We start from the raw sequence: 19,736 nt of genomic DNA on the forward strand, positions 1-19,736 counted from the left end.
CCCAGCGTGCCATTTGTAATCATTAATTTGAGCTCTGATACATCCAGGGAAAGTTCTCCAACACGCATATTTCTTCTTCTTATCGCTTCATCTAAACCTAACTTTTTCTACACCAACTTCTATACATATTATAAACCTTAGATATTTTATCATAATGCAAGGGCCAAGGCAAGGAAGAAATGGAATTTAAAAGCTTAGGACCATTCCAAGGTGGTCGACAACACCTCATTAGATGCATTTGGTGGAGTTGAGCTCAATCAACACATAATATTCTTCCAATATACTCCTTCAACTTCTTTTCAAGTTTGCTTTCTTCTTCACTTTTTCTTTCTAGTATTTCTTTATCAGAAAAAAAAGTTCATTTCCTAAAAGGTAAAAATTAGTGATTTATTAACAAAAAGGTACAAGTGCCCACCAAATTTGTGAATAAAAATCTGAAGCCTGTACAAATTTATTTTTTGAATTTTTTGTTACTGTCTTGTGTTCGTAAAAGTTATAATTTGGTTTGTGCTCACATGAATGCTGTGAAAAGTTTATTTAGGTGAGAAACAAACAATCAACATCGCACTTTATGTCTCACCATGATACTTAATTTGGTTTTATGGAGTTTAATTAACTTTCATGATTATATATATATATATATATATATATATATATATATATATATATATATAACATGTTCTATTATATGTTACTTGTTATACAGTTATGTAGGTTATTGAGAAAGGAAGTTTTACTCCATAAAGGAATGTTGTCTTATAAAGTAATTACCATATTCTACAATTTAAAATTTTAAAAATTGTAAATTTCTAATGACACTTGATATTTAATATTATATTTAATAGTTGATTAACTATTTTAGACATATATTTCGGTTCTTCTCTTTCAAAATATGTCTTTGTAGTCTCTACGACTTTATGTTTTTATAAATACTTAGAGGATATCTTTATTCAATTTTTCCGAACTAATTTTTTTTATTAAATTTTCCCGAACTAATTTTTTTTATTAAATTTTCCCAAAATAACTTGAAAGTAGACTTCTATTAGACATGATATCTTGAGTCTTTTCCATTTCTCATAATATTTCAAATCTTGCTCTGTTCTCCAAACGCATATTTTTATAAGTCTTTTCAATCTTTTAAATCTCTATATTCATAATTATGCAAATCTTGAGTAGATTTATCTTACCTTAATACTTAAGTAACAAAACGTCATTTTTTTACCAAAGAAAACACAAGAATTTTATCATGCAGGATTGTCTTCGGATTATAAAGCAGTATATTCGAATATAAATTTTAAATAATTGTATGGACCAGGTCTCGAAATTTACCAATATACTCCGTGTGCTATCAAACTAATAAGAATTTTAGTTTTAAACAAAGTATTAATGGCAAAATTTGTAGAAGCTTTTACTCGTTGGGTTTTCTATTAATTAAAAATAATTTGCCGAGATTATGGTAGTTCATTCGGCAAATCCAGTATACTGTTTGACTTTTCAAGGTGCAAGAAGTAACAATGGAGGTGCAGGGAGAATTTGTCAAACGAATATGGCCTGTAAAAAATTGGGTCGAGGCAAAGACATGCCCATTTAACAACTCTAGTATATTTTATTTCTAACATGTATATTTTATTTCGGTAAATGCTTCCTACACCCAATCATACCCAACATATAATTTTAATTCCAAAAATGTCCTTTATTTCAGAAATAAAAATCCAGAATTGAAAATAATATATTCCAGAAAAATAAATCCAGAAGTTATTGAGTTTAAGAAATAAAAATCCAAAAAAAAAATCAAAATTTTATTTCAAAAGAAAATTCCAAAATTAAAAGTAATACATTTCGAAAAAAGAGATCAGAAGAGATTATTATGTTCTAGAAATAAAAATCCAAAAAAAAAAAAAGCCCATTCCAAATAAAAAAAATCCGTAATACAAAAAATTTGTTCTGGAAAAAAAATCCAGAACACATATTTTGGAAAAGGGCCTCCTTTTAAGGAAATTTTTGTCTTTTTCGCTGGTGCAGTGATATGGTGATTGCCTTTTATTTCCTAAAAGAGCATCCATTTGAACTTGGCTGAAAATTTTAAAAAAAATGAAACGTTAATAAATTCAAAAGATTAGTTATACACATTCGAAAAATTTCAGAAGTTGCAAATCTATTGAAAATAATCTATTTCCCCCTTATCCAATGGTTACGGAATAATTTTATCGAGTACTTTAATTTTGTGAAAATTCATATTTCCATATTAATTAATAATCTTGATAAAAATAAAGTGAAAAAAAAACATGTTAAATTAGTTCTTAAATGTAGCCCTAAAATGGTGAAATTTTAATAAAAAAAGGTTAACTGGTTTTATTTCAAAAATTGCATGGTCAATCAATTTAATTCTTACTGTTACATTTCTAATTAATTTAATGTTTAAACTTGACAACTATTAACCAATTTAACCGTATAAAGACCAAGTTGACTAATACATTACAACGTATTAACTAAATTTGCATATGGTTATTTATTAAATTTCAGAGTATTTTTTTCATTCAAAATTGTAAGAATTAATTGAATATATTACCCTGGTACACATCACCGGAGTTCTGAATCGGAGAAGAACAGCGTAAGCATGAAAAAAAAATCAATAAATGGAATTCTTCTAATCTTTTAGCATTAAAAGTTCCATCGAATTAAGTGAGGATTCATTTCATCCCGACCAACAAAGAGCTTCAATCTCATCCCTTGCTGAGCTGTATAACTCCAACCTCTTGGCGCATTGCTGTCTTCTTTCCATCAACTCGGAATCTTCACCAAGCAACTGTGCAAGTTGCCTTTCCTGAAAAATAAAAGTATTCAATATTTAGCCATAGATGTTTAGTTTGATATGGCAGTAGCATGTGATTCATAAGTTACGTATTATATACCTCCTTTTTGCACAGTTGTGCGTAAAAATGTTCTAGTAAAGATCGCTTAGCCTCCCTCACTTGACAATGAACCACGGCCTTTGGTATGGAATTCCTCAACGTTTCTGACACCATCTCCACATAAGATGAAACATTTGAACCAATTCTCTGGAAGTGTCCCTCAGCATAGCGTTCTGCAGAGGAGGAAGCTGGATTCTTTCCCTTCTCAACTTCCTGAGGGAGTTTTCGGAAGAAATCAACAGTGATGTAGGAAGATTCCATTTCCACCAGCCGTATCGTTGTCTTCCTACCGTCTTCACGGAATTTCTCTAATGCCTCATTAGCTGCTGCTGCTACTTCGGCTTGAAGAGTTGGAAACCGCTTCAATTCCTGCAATCATTGTCATAGCATATTACTTCATTCACCCCATCAGCAACCAAAACTAAATAAATAAATTCAACTCAAACCTGTGTTTCTGCAATTGACTTTCTCACTAGTTCCTTCAGTACGAAATGAACCTGCCACAAATATATAGCATAAGAATTAGGAAATACCAGGCAGCAATAATAAAGCAAAATTACTTCCAATCGAAGAATATGACTGAATCAAAATATTTAAAGCAAAAGCGCTTACAGCATCGACGGAAGCTTGCGCGGGACCTTTGAAATAGTGGAGTGAGCTCTCCAGGAGACGCCGGTAACCTTGTTCTGGAGCGATTAAATGAGGTTGGTACCCGTCTGCCTCAGAAATCACTTTTCTCACATTTTGCAACGACAAATGACGGTCCAGTGGAAGCTTTCTCAATGCAGCAGGAAGCTGGTGATCGAAAATCCCATAAATTCTATCGCCACCTGGTCGCCTGAGAGGGGAAATACAAGAAACTAGAAAAGGTCAAGGCCTTTCTTTCACGAAAATGTTATATCCAATTTATAGAATTAGATGCCTAAACAGTCAACGGTCGAAGTAGCTTGATTATCACCGATAATCTCGTCACTCTGTAAATCAAACAGATTATAGCTGACGAACATGGATGATTATTGAGGAAAATGATCTAAATTACGACTTCATTTGTTATATTACACTTTAGTTACCGCAATTTCTTAAAGTTCTCCATTCGTCTTACCGTCCACACCTTGTGTAGTTTGTAGTATCTAGTTACTGTTTCCTGTCGTGTTAAAAAAAATATTTTTTTGGGTGGAACATAAGAATTAATAGCATTGATATAATGAGGTCTAATTCATGAGAAAGTTGATTTGAATTACTAATAAAACACAATCACGCCCAAAATATTGAAAAGAAAAACACAAAAACAAAATATATAGTTGTGATTTCAAGGGGTTCTCAATAAAGATTAAATAATCAGCTCCTCTATTCAATTGATATGGTTGCTAGTTTGAACAGAAAATAAAATACAAAACTTACCCACCATCCAAATGCTCCTTAAATACTTGTTCAAAATCGCGGCACAATTCTAGAATAGTGTACAGCTGAGCCTGATCAAATTAGAGGGATCAAATTAAAGGAATAACTTCAACTTTAAATACATCAGTAGTAGACGGAAGAAAAAAAAACCTCCTCACCCCAGCATCAACAGCAACTGGTCTACCAAGGCGTGTCATCTCTGCTACGAGCTCATCAATGTTTTTATTAATTAATGATGCAATTCTTGGAATCCGAACTCTTATCAGAGACTCTAGATGCTGAAACCAAATCAGTTCTATAAGTAACCAACCAAGTGGACAGCAGAAAAAAATTAGCAAAAATGCATGTCCTGCCAACATGCAAAACTTCACGAGAGTCAGGTAAATAGAAACCTTGGAGAGAATCCTTGCTAGATATTCCGAGCCCATTTGGCTGGCTAAGTGTGAGTAATCAGGGCTGGTAGTGAAAAATTCACGTTCCCTCCGCCGAGCAGCAATCATATCCACACTCCTATTAATATCTGCCTGAGAACGGTTTACAATTCCCACCCAAGGGTTTTGAAGTCGATAAGATCTTCCCTCAAGGACCTACAGGATGTTCAAAATGGTAACATTAAGGGTGAGTTGTAAAATTATTCTGTATTCATGTCAATAAGATTCACGTAAAATCGGTACTAGGTTCATCACAGGCCAACAATACAATCTACGAGTTTACACAGTACTAGAAAACCAAGATTCTTACGTCCAGAGCATTTGTTCCTTTGTCCATCAAATCGAGCTTTGTTAACACACCAAACGTTCTTTCCCCTAAACGAAATTTTTTTTGAACCCAGTATCAAGAAAACACCATAATAGCATAATAAAAAAATAAATGCATATAATTTGAATAGTTGAAGCATAATGGTGCACAAAATGAATGAAGCATACCAGAAGGGTCAACTTGTCTGGAAACCTTGATGGCATCTGAAGTTGCTATATCTTGATTTGCAGGTGTAATGGCCAAAATCAAGCAATTAGGCTGCAAAAACACAAAAAATAATAAGTGATGAATAGATTTTGAAAAAATGCTCTTAACTGAAACAACAGTAAATCTATGATAATGTCAAATTCTGTAAAATGAGGAATTAATTAGAAGGTGCAAGTTCAAATTATTATCATCGTTTTGCCACACGTTCAAGGGTATAATTTCATATTGGAAAAGGTTTAAAAAGTCCGAACAACATTTACAATTCAGAATGCTAACAACTTTTGACCGAAAAAATAATGTGACCAACAATTGCCAGTACATTAATCACAGGTGATGGAGAAGTAATTTAAATTAAGATAATGAACTTATTATATATCATCCTCCATAGGCTTTTTATCCAACGTGGGATAGGCAACCAAATACGAAAAATAAAGAAAGAGAAAAGACCAATAGGTAGTTTTTTCTTATAGCTATAAATAAAAGTACGTCTTCTACTACCTTCTCAACATATGAGTGAATCATCCTTTCAATGTCTTGAACAGTACTTTCTGGCTGTCCCTCTGAAAAAAATGGAAGATCCTTAACTTATTATTGGAAAAAAGGAAAATGATAATAAGAATCTTTGTATATTTGAGAAAAAAAATAATGAAAAGAAAGCATACCTACAGCAACCTTTGTCAAACCAGGCAGGTCGATCAGTGTTAGATTGACAACTATCAAGAACAAAACATAAAACCTTTAATGTCACAATGCAAAACGCAAAACTAAAAATTCACATACAGACAGCAACCTCCCTGCAGGCAGAGGCAGAGCAGCCAAGCACACACAATTCCCTTGTAACATTAGAATGATGGTTCTTTGATTGTTATAATAAATTTCTTCTTCCATCAGAATGATATTAGTTCTTGGACAACTTATAATGCAATTCAATTATAAATACGGTACTAAAGGAAAAACACTGAATCGCCTGTAATTGATACGCAATGCAAGTCACATAACACGCTAACTAAAATCTAAAAATATAGCATAAATAGCCATAAAACTATCAAGATATCAGGGTACGTGTAAAAGTGACAAGGACTGATTACATATTCTCTCCGGCAAACATCATTTATACTTTAAGACAACAGCAAAAGCCTTTTCCTTCCATATCGCAGAACCATGAGGGGATTTCTAAATCAGGCATAGCGGGATACATATCCCACCAAAAAATGAAAATGTAAAGTATAAATTCTTTACCGTTTGGAGAATAAATGCTGAGATGAATAGGAACAGGAGATATCCGCTTTGATTTCTCGGTCAGTCTATCAGTTTCATCTTCAATTTCTTTTCGAACCATAGCTACAGAAGATGAAAATTACCGAACATCAAAAATTGAAAATCGTTTATCTAAAATAACACATATATATATATATATATATATATAAATAGATGACAACATATTGCTTATCCACTTCTGACTAATGCAAACCATATATTAAAAGATTCCTACACTGTCAAAAACATACTAATTCATGTCATTACGATTGCAGAGACCACGGATGAGATTTTAAGTCTTTGACCAGGAAATGCTAACGTAGCAAGCCAAATAGAAACTAAGATATTGTATGTAGAAGCAAAGCATGCAGTTGTGGAATACACAAATTTAGCAAGCAATGCAAAAAAGAATTAAACCTCAAAGAATGACAGATCGGCAAGAAAAGAAAATTCAGAGATAAACCAGGCTAGAAAGAAACACTTCACTACATTTTAAATTACATATTTTGAAAAGACAGAAAGGCATGCATGCATGCAGAGTATGCACTCTGTAGTCTAAGGAACTCTTTTTTCCAGAATCTTGAAATGGGGAATAAAAATCAAATATCATTTGCATGAGAAGGAAGAAGACGTACAGAAATCAGTAAAGCGTTTCTTAGGCAAGTGCAGAAACTCCGCATAATCCTGTAGTTCCTGTTCTATTTTGTGCAGCTGCAGCACCAAAGGCCTCCGAGTCACAATCCCTAAACATGACGTAAAACTTAAATTACACAAGCAAGGTTCACGAGAAAACGAAAAGAATTTATCTTTCAAAAGATCCAACAATTTCCTTCTCCTAACCAAACAGCATAGATCGGAATAAAAACAAAGAAACTAATCGTCAAAGAATGAACGATTAAAGCTATAAAAATAAAGAACCTGATCCCCGCGGAAGAAAATCGCGGCCGACAATGCTCTCCAGAACTGAAGACTTTCCAGAACTCTGCATTACGTACAAAAACTAAAAATCAGTAGCGCAGACAGCGAAATGGATTGAAAGGGAAGGAATGGAAGAAGCGAGAAGAGAGAACCTGGCCGCCGACGACGGCGACGGAGGGAAGAGCTTCCCAGAGTGTAGGCAACGCGGCGTCGGCGCCGTGATCGCCGAGGACCGTACAGGCGCGCTGAATTCGGTTAACGAGTGCGATCAAGGTGTCCATTGGTTTGTTGGGAGAGGGAAGGAGTGAGAGTGAAGGTGTGGAAGTGGAAGAGAGGAAGAGGAGTAGCAGAGGAAGGAGGAGGAAGAAGAAGAGAGGAATGAGCAGAAGGGAAGCTATTTTTGTTGTTTCCGTTACGTGCTTACGCTTTTTCTGAGAGAAAATTTTTAAAATTTGGGATGATGGACCACATAAGCGAGAGGCGTCTTTAATAGTGGACTTGGCGTTGATCCTATTGCCTTCTCAGCTCAACTTTCCGTTCCTCTTTCTTCCGTTTTTTCCTGTCAGTCAATTCCTTTTGAAAATTAATCATACTATTTTCTTTTTCTTTTTCGCTCGCAGATTTTATTACATGTACGTTAATAGTTATTTTTCATAAAATTAAATAAATATGTAAATATATTACCTTCCATTCAGGGATTAGTAATAACTTCATAAAAGATAACTCTAAAAGGTTACATTCAAATAAATTATTTTGTTTATTATACTAAAATTACAAACAATCAAAAAATTATTTAAATTTTATAAATAATTAATTATTAATATATAATTAAATTACTCATCAAATCATTCTTCTTACTTTTTAACTCATGTTATCCACGTTTATTCAACTTTAATCCATAACTACAATTATTCAATGAAAAATACATTAAAGTTTATCATGATGAAAGATACAGTGAAAAATATGTTTATTACATCATTATTTTTATATCAATTATCCAAAAAAATAACATAATAAATATCCGATTACATTTCGAAATTAAATCCAACTCTTTTTTTTATGTAGGATCTCCTAATCGTGATGTGAAAGGTCTGTTTTCATGTTTCTTGACCTAAAATCAGGCCATCACTAATATTGCAACCAAATCTGAAATACATATGAAAGCGTGGGATAATTGTTAATTACAAGAAAAGTAACTAACTAAAAAACAAGATAACTAAATTAGAGGTATGGAAACTCTACAATATCTTTCAGTCAGTTGATATTTCAACTGCAAAAGAAACTCGAATACTGAAATTGGTAAAAACGAAAATGTCTCAATAGTTATGTCATGAGTAGAATGTGTTGGAACTGAAATAAAAATCAACATTGACAATATATCTGCATATATTGTAGTACTGAAGACCGTGAACAAAAGTTCATAGTTTTAAAAAAAAATGGTTGTGACTTTTACAATTATTTAGGAAACTAAAAAAATAAAGATTAAGTTAAATTTTGTATACTTTTGATAAGTGTGAAAAATAATTCAAATTTAAAAACTTTAAATTTTTTTAAATGAATTTATTTCAAATTCAAATCAATTTTTTGGATTTTAAATCCAAATCACTAATTGAATTTGGATTGCATATATACATAGGATAATTTCTTAGATTTGTGTATAGTTCATATAATTTATTAGATCCAAATAAGATAGTACTAAATCAAATTCATACAAAGTCGGTTAAAGTTAAGTCAAGTCAACTCATATTTAAATTGAGTCAAATTAGTTTATTTCCAAGTCAAACTGACTCGACCCATACTCAAGTAAAATTGAGTTGTTTTAGACTTAAATTGCGTTAAGTTGGGACAAGTCCACATTCACTTGAATCAAAGGTTGTAAGTGACATCAATTATCCCAGGACAATGTTTCATATCACAATTAAATTATATTATTTGGGTTGTTACACTTTTAAATAGAAAAAGTTACATTCTTACTATTAATTATAGTTTTTAACTTAGTGATATTTATTTAATCTAAATATAGTTCAATAATTTATATTAGAGTCAATGTTATAAATTCAATTTTTACTAGAACAATTTTGGAGAAAATTGTTGGAAGTTATGTAATTTTCTGTTATTTTAGTAAATCTAGACTGAATTATGATCTAAAAAATATAACTAAAATATTTTATATATAACTTTTAACAAAATCTTTATAAATATCAAACAAATTTACTATATATGACAATATAACAAAAAATATACTTTACTTTAAACTTTAAAAGCTCTGGTGTAGCGAATCTCAATGCATAAATATATAGTTTTGATAAATATGTGCTACATTACCATCAATTCTATTATCAAATTTGTTCTTCTCCCTTTAAAACCTGAAGGCCATCATCACTTCTATCTTGGTTGGCCATTTGGTCATCGAGATAATGTTGATATATATAGGACAGAAAGCCCCATATAGCTAAAAAGAAGGCTACAATCTTCACCGCATAAATCTTGTCATGGAAGACAAATACAGCAAGGATAGGAGTTATGGTGAGTTCCAGGTTACCTATTACAACAGAGAACAATGAAGATACTTCAAAAATCAACCCTAACATACCAATGCATGCTATTTGCCATGACGCAGCAGTCCAAACCAGAGTCATTACATAAGACACCCTACCGTATTCAAATTCCTTCATCTCCATTCCCATACTTCTCCAATCTCCGCTTCCAACCAATCCCACAACGGCACCAACTGAAGCAATGATCATAGGGTAAAAATTCAGCCTCAAAAGAACAGAAAAGACTCCTGTCTTTGCAACCTTCTCAAAATAGAACTGCAAGAGAGAGTGCTGTAAAGCAAACGTGGCAGATGCAGCAAGGGCACAAAACAACCCGATTAGTCGCTTCTCTTTGGGAAGGTCCGTTGAGTCCTCGGATTCAGTGTTGAGTGCAATTAGGATAACTGACATAGTAAGAACAACTATAGAGTTTAATATCAATGCAGTGAACTTTTGGGAATTGAGGAAGTAAGTAGCTACCCCATTGAAAGCTAATTGTGTGGCACAAACTAGAGCAAAAGTGGAAAGAGAAAGATATGAAAGTCCACATGAATACAAGAAGTCCATTGCTATCATCAATAGACCAAAACCTAGGTAGAAGGTAATCATGACTGAACGTTTGGGTTTGGAGAAATCATGGTTGGTTGATTTGGAGGAGTAAAATAGAAGCGGAATTAGTATAGGGAACCCGGCTGATTGAACAGATGTTGCAATCCATTTGCTTTTACCACCTTTGGCAAAGTAGAATCTTCCCAAAAGTGTGGCTGTGCATTGGCCTGTCAGAAGTAAGATTGTATAAAGGGACACACGCAACCAACGTTTGTATTCTCCCAGCGTTGAATGTTGAGGTTGCTGAGTAACAGTTGTGGACATTGTGTTCAAGTTCCGCACTCAGTAATCTAGCAGAATACAAATCAGAAATTGAGATTACAAATAGAATTGGTTCACAAATGCAGACCAGTTTCTTAACTTGATTTTCACCAAATCTTTACACTAACTAATAAAATTGGACTATTGAAACATTGTTGGGGCAACCTCTATGGTTTAATCAGATACTCTTCCTCACTCCTTTTTATATTGTTTTCCAGCATATAGCCATTGTCTCTTTTTGTTCCTGATGCAATATTTCACCATTTTTTTTATTGAAGAAACATTTTTGGCCTTCGTGAAAAGTTTAATCGCTCTTATCTGATTTTAAATTGTTTTTATTAAATATTCATACAGGTATACTTTGTTTTTACCGTCCACTGTGTAAAACAAATAAATTTTTCAAAGTACGCATCTCCGTAATATTTTATTGCTCAATTTTTTTTAAAATAATTATTTGATTTAAGCAATGGGCAGTACATACGCTTTATAAAATTTAAAAATAGATATGGATATGATCATGCTCATTTAAATAAACTTCTTCTCAAATAATTATAAAGAGGAGAAAAAAAAACTAATTAGGGGTAAAATAAATAAATAAAGATAAAATTAACTTTTTTTTATATAAACTCCTCCTAGAAGTTTTCTCGTTCGGTCTTCTATAAATTGAGATAAACTGATTAATTTACTTCGGTAAGAAATTTTGAATTCATAATTTTATTTTTTATTTGTATTTGTTGAAAGATCTATTCACAACTAACATACACGGCACATGTATCCCCCAATATTTTATTTGTAATATATTTGATAAAAAATATTTTTTTCTCCACAAAATTCTTCCCAAAAGACACAAAATGATTATTTCACCAAAAACAACCAAATCTAAGTAATCTATATTAATGCTGTATTTTTTTAATAGTAGTACCGCATGTTTGATAAACATGGCTAAAAAACCAAAAGAAATTCCATATTTGTAAGAAACGAGGGTTAAGTTAGATTAATAAATTTTCATTAAAAATATTTATTTAATAAAAAAAATATATAAAAATCATGTAATTTTCTTTTCTTTAATTAATTTGTAAGAATATAGATGTTGAACAAATCATTAAAGGCAGTTCAAATATTTTTCGAAACACAAAATCAAAACTTTTAAAATGTATTTATTGGATTTATTAAACATCAGTTTTAAGATGCAATATTGATAGGTATTAGTTCTAATATGTAAAGAAAACTAAAAAAAATACAATAAAGAAACCTAATTAGAGCATCTCATATAATAATTAAGTTTTGTGTCACTCACAATCCTTCCTCATATTCATGTTTACATGTGAAGACACTCAACAAAAACAAATATAGATATCATTAATATATAGTAATTAAATCGTTAAATTATATAAAAAAAATATTTTTTGTAGTTTTTATTTAAGTTTTAGTCAATATATTATTTTTAACAGAAGATAGATGAATATTATTTCAAAAAAAATTATAATAATATTTAATACTAATTTATTTTTATTTTAATTAAAAAATGAGAACAATTAATAGGCGCAAAACCTATTTTTTAGCTAGTTTATTATAAAAATAATTAATATATTTTAAAAGTTATAGAGTATGATTGCAATTCTATTAAAAAGTTGCTAAAGTAAAACTATATTGTGTAAGTGTTAATTAGCATAATAGAAGGAATATAATGGTAATTTCATCATAAATTAACTTAACTTTTTTTTGTTTAGGAGGTAGGGTGCACAGCATCCCAAACTTATCATAGAATAGCAAGAGACAAGTGTTTATTGTATTTATTTATTTTTTTCTTAAATTTACAAATTAAATAAATACTTTATAATAGAAATAATAATAAACAGTCTTACGTTAACGAAAAGTAAAGAAAATTGTTTTTTCTAAGTTTTTTTTTTGTATAACTTGTTTATTTTTTGAAAATTTCATTTGATCATAGTCTAAGTTAATTGACGGAAAACAAAAAACATTTTTGCCTTTTGGTGGTGAATAGTTTAATTAACTGAGATGAAGGCTTCTCATGGTCCAATTACATTTCAATCATGTTGTGGGATAAGAATTTAAAATGTTGAGAGTTTGTTCTAAGTTTCTTCTCTTTTTAGAGAGATTCACGTATAACAGATATGCAATGCAGGATAAAAAATATTATATAATTTCAGAATGTGAAAAGTATATATAATAATCTCATATAGTTAATTATAATCAATATTACATAATCATATTAATTTCTATAAAATATTTTATTTTACTTGTAAAGTACAAATCAAGCTGTGCTGTAATATCTACAAAGACACAAACACTTCACAGAATTGCAACAGCAACAGCAGCATCATCCTGAGCCATAATAATTTCATCAAAATTTGTTCCATCCCATTCCAATCAGCAAATTTCTACCTCAGCTTGTGAAACCACAAGGCCGTTACTTTTATCTGCCTCGGCTTTTTTGTGATCTACATAATGTTGATACACATAAGATAGAAAGCCCCACACTGCTAACAACAAGGCTATAAACTTCACCCCATTTACCTTGTCATGGAAGAAGATCACTGCAAGGATGGGAACAATGGGCAATGCCAAGGTACCTATCACATTTGAAAACAGTGAAGACACTTCAAAAATCAATCCCAGCATACCAATAGATGATATTTGCCATGTTACAGCAGTCCAAAGTAGAGTCATTCTATATGACACCCTTCCCTTCTCATAATCCTTAGTCTCCTTGTCCAAACTTTTCCACTCTCCACTTGCAAACAAGCCCACAACAGAAGCACAGGTAGCAATGAAGGATGGGTAAATCTGCATGTCCAACACAGCAGTAAAGGTTTCTCTCTTTATAACCTTCTCGAAAGAAAGCTGCACAAGAGAGAGATATAAAGAAAATGTAGCTGATGCACCTATAGTGCAGAAGAACCCAATTATATGTTTTTCTCTGGAAAGTCCCATTTGATCCTCAGAATCAGCATTGATTGCTACCAGGGAAGCTGATATGGTAAGGAGGACTACAGAATTGAATATAAATGCTGTGAACTTCTGCGAATTGAGGAAGAAAGAGAACACTGCATTGAAGCCTAATTGGGTTGCACATAGTAGAGAATAAGTGGAAAGAGGGAGATATAGAAGTCCATAGGAATACATCAAGTTGTCCCCTGCCAGAATTAAGCCAAAAGCTAGGTAGAGGAAAACAAGGGTACAAAATTTTGGTTTTGGTTTGAGGGAATCATTGTTGAGCTCGGTAGTTAATTTGTCCTGTTTTTGCGTTGAGAAGTAAAAAAGGAGTGGAAAAAGTAGAGGGAATCCAGCTGATTGAACAAAAGTAGCCATCCATTTGCTATTACCACCATTGTCATAGTATAACCCTCCCAGAAGAGTAGCTGCAGATTGGCCTGCCAGAAGAAAGATTGTGTAGAGGGACACACGCAACCACCATCTGTATTTTTTGAATCTTGGAAGTTGAAGTTGCTTTCTGACATTTGTGCTTCTGTTCAAGTTGTGCACTTTTCCATCATCTGAGGAATACACACGAGATACCTAGATTAGCTCTATGATTTCTAACATAATCAGAAGTAGTTTAAACTAGTGGGATGCTAGGGACAATATTTTTTGTTTTTTCGCGAAAGTGTTCCTCTAATCCAAATAATAAACAATAGAATTATTTCACGCCCTAGACCCTAAACAATGAGTACTTAGGCCTTATATATTTGTTTAGTTTATGGCATTAATAATTTCTTTGTGAAGAAAATGACATAAAACCAAAGACATACTGTTTTCAACCAAACATTCTCTAACTTTTTCAAGTTTCATCATTAGATATCGAAACGGGACATGACCATGTTATTAGCCAATTACAAGGAACACTTTCTTAAGAGAATTGACCAAACACAAGGAGGCTAAGCATCCAGCTGTTTGTCGTCATAATATCTAACTTGATATTAAATCCTATTAGAAGAAACACAGTGATTGCGTACGATAAAGAAAGAGGATGTTGGAAATCAGAGAGAATCATGTTTCGTTAGTGTCTATTTCTGTTCCAGAATAACCAAGCAGGTTCCACTCACCCCTCTCTCTTAAAAAAATGCAATAGTTTCTTTAACCAGAGAGAGTGTTTAAGAAACTAACCTGTATTTTGTAGCTGCTGCTGGTCTTGAACCATCTCCATTGAATGAAAAGTAATAAAAACTGGGAAGAGGATATCATCAAGATTTGAAGTGGAGCTTGAAAAGCATAAGTAAGCCGCAGATTTTGAAGTATACGAAGTAAATTCAGAGCCGACATATTAATGTTTGACTTCGCTAAGTCGATCCTATTGGACTTTTGCGTACTTCTATGAATACTAATTTGTAAGAATTGACATGGTAACTATTGTGAAAATCATAAGCACCGCAACATTTTTAGCATTTCTTTGCTTGACAGATGTACTTTCCCCCAATTCGTCGTTGCAACGTAAATTCGTTGTCCGACTCGTTTGTGTTTTCTCGTAATCCAGTTGAAAATTATTATTTTCAATCTTAAAATATTAGTGTTTTGATTCCCACTAAATATTTTTTACATAAAAATATTACTTATTCAGAAATAATGTTTTGATAACTATTTTTAGTGTATAATACAAATTAAAAAAGTATCATCAATTACGTTCTAACCATGAATATAATTAATATTAATTATCAATATGATTGTTTTGTACCATTTCCAAATGTTTTATCACATAAAGAAAAAATTTGATTCTGAAAACAAAGATGATAAGGTATGCACCAAAATTAACATAAGTATACAGAATTCAAATTTTTAAGACTATCGTCTAAAATATCAATCATGTTGATAATAACAAATAATACCATATTTTGTTTATTAAAAAAGTTTAATGTGATATAAGTTATTTAGTGTACATAAGTTTATTACGACCAAATAATCATACATAAGTCTTAGATGTAATGTAAAGAAAGACCACACACATACAACTTAGACAAAGTCTTCATAAATATAGAGCGGTAAACCATTTTATTTATAGAATTGATGAATTCTACTAAGAAATGTCGGATAAATAAAAAGATAGATGTAATATGATGAAGCAATAAATGCAAGCTCAAGAAAACCAAGTCTAATGAAGAGTTGGACGCAAGCAACGAAGACAACACACCTAAAATAAATACACAAAGTTAACACGTGTATATCACAAGATGTATTTGATAAAAATGCAAGAACATATAACATGAAGAATCTGATTCACAATTCCCAAATATATTTTGAAACATACCTCCCTAGTATCTGAGTTTGTATATACTGGTTTTAGTGTTGTCAAATGTACAAAGAAAAATACATCTTTCACCAAGCACATTTAGTGTAACAGTGGGAGTTGTTAGCATAAAGATTAACATATTGTGAAAACACTAAAACAAAGTACAACAAAAACACACATATTACAAAAGTAATTCTTAAGACTATATAAGTAGAAAGCAAAGTCATGCAAGATGCTTAATGAATGAAAGGAGTGAAAAGCAATATACAAGTGTTTGTGAAAGTATTTATAAACATATTTTAAAATTATTACATGATATATAAGGGTTGGTTTCATAAGAAGCTAGTAGTGTACAAAACATATTCATCAGTGGAGAAGGGAAGACTGATCAAAGTAAAAACACAACCAGAAGATGCTTCAATCATCAACCGAACGTTAAATCATCTAATATGTCTATAAAAATGTACAATCAATCCCCATTGCTTTGGATGAAAAACCTTCCAACTCTGGTCCTCTAACTTTGAGGTCTCTACAGAGTGTTAATTGTTAAACGCCATTTAACAGGGCCTCTTCGTTTCAAATGGGTTAAAGATGATGAATTTGATATGTAAAAGAAAGAAAAAAAGGTGACGACGCTCCTACAAGCAAACAAATCAACTGCAAAGTAAATAAATACATTTTCTTACAGGAAGAAGGAAGCCTCTCATGCCCTCAGTTCAAAGAATACTATAATGATCTTCATCGTTCATCCTCATGTAACACATTATGGCAGATACAAACACAAAGAATGAAGAGAGTTCCATTGCAAGGGCTCCCCAACTGATAACACCACAATGCTTTAATATGGCTGGAATGGCAATGCTTCCAACAGTTGATGCCCCACTTAAGAACTTGCTTGCATTCACCCAGCTGCTCCATCATTTATCAGACCACAAATTAAAAACACAAACTTATTTTATATTTCCAGACTAAAGTTAAAGATTTACTTGTTATCAGATTCAGAAAATAAAGAAGAATGCTCAGATCCCGCAGAGAAGAGCAGAGGTATTGGAAGAAACACATATGTTATCGCTGCATGAGGAATAAAAAAAAATTAATAACATACAAGGATGCTTTCTTGTCTCCCATAAATGAAAAAGAAACAATTAATTAGGATAACAGAGATGCTTTATCTTACTAGTCAGCATTGGCCACCAATTTTTATATAACGCACATGCCTGCCACACAGAATAAATCTAAGTAAGCAGTGAACTTTTTTTCCTACTAAGACATCTATTATCACATTTTATATTAAAAAGGAATTGGTGTTCATGAACTCATGTCACATTTTAGTTTACAGAATAAGAAAACACAACTAGATCTCATTAAATAGCTAAAATCATAATGATTCTGAATTGTAAAATAATTCTCTTTGACTAGGATCCTAATTCCCTTTGAAATGAAATGGAATGATCTTTTTCTGCAACCACATATTTATATAGGTGGGGGGAGAAATACTGACCAAAACATGCAAGACAACTCCTCCAGAGACCAAAACTGCTAAAAGGAGAAGTTTCCCAGTGTTCAAGCAGTAACGAAAATATCCTGCAAACTCTGCCATCTCCTACTCAACTCAGTTTATGAGAACTATCTGAGTAAAAATATAATAACATACTGCTATGAGAGCATTAAATTTGAAGAAAATGATAAATAAAGAAGTAATTTTAAAGATTACGTTAATGCAGCAGTCACAAGTAATATAATTTATTTTGGAAACCTCACATGCACAACAAAGATTTGAAGGGGAGACACACAAAGTACATACAACATCAGTTAATCAACAAAGTTTATATTTAATTATTTTTAGTGTGATCCATCATACATCTTAACTCAAATATGTAGTACACCCTGTCTGTAGAAGATAACAGAAACAAAATCTAGTATAGCTTAAGAACTAGAACGAGCAAGTGAGACTCCCAGTTTGACAGACACAAACACAAACAAGAAATGATGTCAAATAGAGAGTAAAAGCCATAGTTTTTTTAGCTGACACAAGTGAAAGATGTATGATTTTATCCAAATTTTTGAAAAGAACATTACATGAAGATTATCTGTGTATAATATACTTGTTTGTCTGTGTTTGTGTCTATTGTCTTTCTATATCTATCTTTAATCTTCCTTAACCAAAAAGCAAAGAAGCCCAAAGAACCCAATCTAGTACAAGAACTGAAGAAAAAATTTATAAGAGCAACAAAATTGAATATATAGATGTATATATGCTCGAAAAAAAAAAAGATAATAACAGATAGAAGAATGTTTGGAAAGATATTTTGTTCCACCCCAACTGCTAAGGTTTTTAAACGCTTGGAGCTAACTTTGTTTATACCAATAGCAAACTTATTTCTAACATTTTTATGAGATAAAAATAAAAAGAAAAAATAAATTAATTTTTTTATACACTAATTTACAGATCTTTTGAGATATTATATTTTTTATTTTTAATTATTGTATAAATTAACATTAACTTAGAAATAAAAAGTATTTTTTTATTTTATTTTATTCTTAAAAATATTAAATAACTAGTTAAATCCTATCTTAAAACAGTTAGTTACATCTACTCCACCAGCGTCCATCCACCAGTCAGGCTCTGACAGACGGTGGCCAATTCTCAAAGCTTCGTCAAATAGAAATTGTATTAAAAAAAATATAGATTTTTTTGTAGGTGCCAGTTGTCTGTTGCTGAACTTCTTTTTACTTTGACTGGTAGCAGCATTCTCTCATAAACCTGTTATTTTTTTCATTCGTCTTTTAAACATGTTATTTGTTAATAGTAAACCTCATAAAATTATATATAAAATCTAATAAAAAAAAAATAAGTGTTAGATTCTTGAGTTTAAATAAATTGTAAAAAATAAGTGTTAGATTCTTGATTACTGTTAAAAGAAATTAATATTTGTGTTTATATTCTACAATTTATTTATGAGTGATGAAGAAAGGTACAGAAATACAGAGAAAATCACAACTAAAAGTGATTTTACAATGTTAATTTTTGCTTTTTCAAATAAACCAAGGTCATTCAATAGTATTAATATTTCATATGCAGAAATAATATTTTAATATATCAAAAATAATATTTTAAGTTAAAACAATTATAATTTATAAATAATCAATCAAATTATTTTTTCAACTATTTTTAAATACAAAAATAAATGTTAAACTTACATTTTTTATCAATTAAAAATACAATTTAAATCACACTAATCACATAACTTACAAACTTTCATAAATTTTTTTTATATTTTTATTTTATTTATCTATCCAAACATCTTAACTTTTTTAAAATTTTCTTTTCAAATCATTTCAAATCCACTCCATCAATTTTATCTTTTTAATGCAAACAAAAAATTAATCAAAATTTCAATTATAATAATATAAATAAATCATATTAAATATTTTTTTTCTAGACGGTGGAGATAAGGGTGAAAATGATTAGGAAGGGTTGAGAGAAGGCTGAAGAAATATGAGTGGAGTGCTGCTACGATAACCCAAATGCTTGCACCCATATGTCATGCGAACGTTCCACTATATTTAAAGAAAATGTTACATACACATAATATGAAATATATAAGATATATAATGTGATAAAAAAGA

At 31.3% G+C, this 19,736-nt stretch overlaps 4 protein-coding genes across 7 annotated transcripts; all 4 read right to left on the minus strand.

The window, feature by feature from the left end:
* Positions 1 to 2,508: 2,508 nt before the first annotated feature.
* On the minus strand, positions 2,509 to 7,943 carry LOC137808155 (phragmoplastin DRP1E). Of its 2 annotated transcripts, none has more exons than XR_016519227.1 (15): positions 7,607 to 7,910; positions 7,455 to 7,518; positions 7,172 to 7,279; positions 6,519 to 6,620; positions 5,942 to 5,992; positions 5,778 to 5,839; positions 5,240 to 5,330; positions 5,055 to 5,119; positions 4,706 to 4,900; positions 4,472 to 4,591; positions 4,318 to 4,384; positions 3,525 to 3,750; positions 3,359 to 3,409; positions 2,913 to 3,281; positions 2,509 to 2,824 (listed from the first exon to the last, which is right to left on the minus strand). XR_016519227.1 is itself a non-coding variant. In XM_068609116.2 (15 exons), exons 1-15 carry the CDS (start codon positions 7,733 to 7,735, stop codon positions 2,696 to 2,698), a joined length of 1,833 nt encoding a protein of 610 aa, XP_068465217.1. In that variant the 5' UTR covers positions 7,736 to 7,943; the 3' UTR covers positions 2,509 to 2,695. The 2 variants fall into 2 exon arrangements, 1 of the variants encoding a protein (XP_068465217.1); XM_068609116.2 differs by having other exon boundaries at positions 4,314 to 4,384; positions 7,607 to 7,943.
* Positions 7,944 to 9,735: 1,792 nt separating this feature from the next.
* Positions 9,736 to 11,031, minus strand: LOC137805951 (putative purine permease 11). Of its 2 annotated transcripts, XM_068605829.2 has the most exons (2): positions 10,111 to 11,026; positions 9,736 to 9,996 (listed from the first exon to the last, which is right to left on the minus strand). In XM_068605829.2, exons 1-2 carry the CDS (start codon positions 10,862 to 10,864, stop codon positions 9,794 to 9,796), a joined length of 957 nt encoding a protein of 318 aa, XP_068461930.1. In that variant the 5' UTR covers positions 10,865 to 11,026; the 3' UTR covers positions 9,736 to 9,793. The 2 variants fall into 2 exon arrangements, with proteins under 2 accessions (XP_068461930.1, XP_068461929.1); XM_068605828.1 differs by having other exon boundaries at positions 9,736 to 11,031.
* A 1,987-nt stretch (positions 11,032 to 13,018) lies between these two features.
* On the minus strand, positions 13,019 to 15,140 carry LOC137808156 (putative purine permease 11). 2 transcript variants are annotated; one of them, XM_068609119.2, is made up of 3 exons: positions 14,990 to 15,140; positions 13,400 to 14,379; positions 13,019 to 13,323 (listed from the first exon to the last, which is right to left on the minus strand). In XM_068609119.2, exons 1-3 carry the CDS (start codon positions 15,027 to 15,029, stop codon positions 13,264 to 13,266), a joined length of 1,080 nt encoding a protein of 359 aa, XP_068465220.1. In that variant the 5' UTR covers positions 15,030 to 15,140; the 3' UTR covers positions 13,019 to 13,263. The 2 variants fall into 2 exon arrangements, with proteins under 2 accessions (XP_068465220.1, XP_068465218.1); XM_068609117.2 differs by having other exon boundaries at positions 13,019 to 14,379.
* A 1,246-nt stretch (positions 15,141 to 16,386) lies between these two features.
* On the minus strand, positions 16,387 to 18,318 carry LOC137805673 (vacuolar protein sorting-associated protein 55 homolog). Its single transcript, XM_090300463.1, has 4 exons — positions 17,608 to 18,318; positions 17,284 to 17,323; positions 17,093 to 17,177; positions 16,387 to 17,015 (listed from the first exon to the last, which is right to left on the minus strand). Exons 1-4 carry the CDS (start codon positions 17,704 to 17,706, stop codon positions 16,823 to 16,825), a joined length of 417 nt encoding a protein of 138 aa, XP_090156589.1. The 5' UTR covers positions 17,707 to 18,318; the 3' UTR covers positions 16,387 to 16,822.
* Positions 18,319 to 19,736: the final 1,418 nt, after the last annotated feature.

Source organism: Phaseolus vulgaris, chromosome 3 (genome assembly GCF_051622355.1).
Source record: "Phaseolus vulgaris cultivar YP4 chromosome 3, ASM5162235v1, whole genome shotgun sequence".
NCBI classification, from domain to species: domain Eukaryota; kingdom Viridiplantae; phylum Streptophyta; class Magnoliopsida; order Fabales; family Fabaceae; genus Phaseolus; species Phaseolus vulgaris.

Excerpts from the sequence above, each read along its gene's own strand:
- LOC137808156 (XM_068609117.2), bottom strand. The coding sequence starts at position 15,029 with ATGGAGATGGTTCAAGACCAGCAGCAGCTACAAAATACAG. Across the intron at positions 14,380-14,989 it reads GCAGCAGCTACAAAATACAG|ATGATGGAAAAGTGCACAAC; the intron begins GTTAGTTTCTTA and ends TGTATTCCTCAG.
- LOC137808155 (XM_068609116.2), bottom strand. The coding sequence starts at position 7,735 with ATGGACACCTTGATCGCACTCGTTAACCGAATTCAGCGCGCCTGTACG. Across the intron at positions 4,901-5,054 it reads AAGGAACAAATGCTCTGGAC|GTCCTTGAGGGAAGATCTTA; the intron begins GTAAGAATCTTG and ends AACATCCTGTAG. Across the intron at positions 3,282-3,358 it reads AGTCAATTGCAGAAACACAG|GAATTGAAGCGGTTTCCAAC; the intron begins GTTTGAGTTGAA and ends CAATGATTGCAG.
- LOC137805673 (XM_090300463.1), bottom strand. The coding sequence starts at position 17,706 with ATGGCAGAGTTTGCAGGATATTTTCGTTACTGCTTGAACACTGGGAAA. Across the intron at positions 17,324-17,607 it reads GAGTTGTCTTGCATGTTTTG|GCATGTGCGTTATATAAAAA; the intron begins GTCAGTATTTCT and ends TCTGTGTGGCAG. Across the intron at positions 17,178-17,283 it reads TTGGTGGCCAATGCTGACTA|CGATAACATATGTGTTTCTT; the intron begins GTAAGATAAAGC and ends TTCCTCATGCAG.
- LOC137805951 (XM_068605828.1), bottom strand. The coding sequence starts at position 10,864 with ATGTCCACAACTGTTACTCAGCAACCTCAACATTCAACGCTGGGAGAA.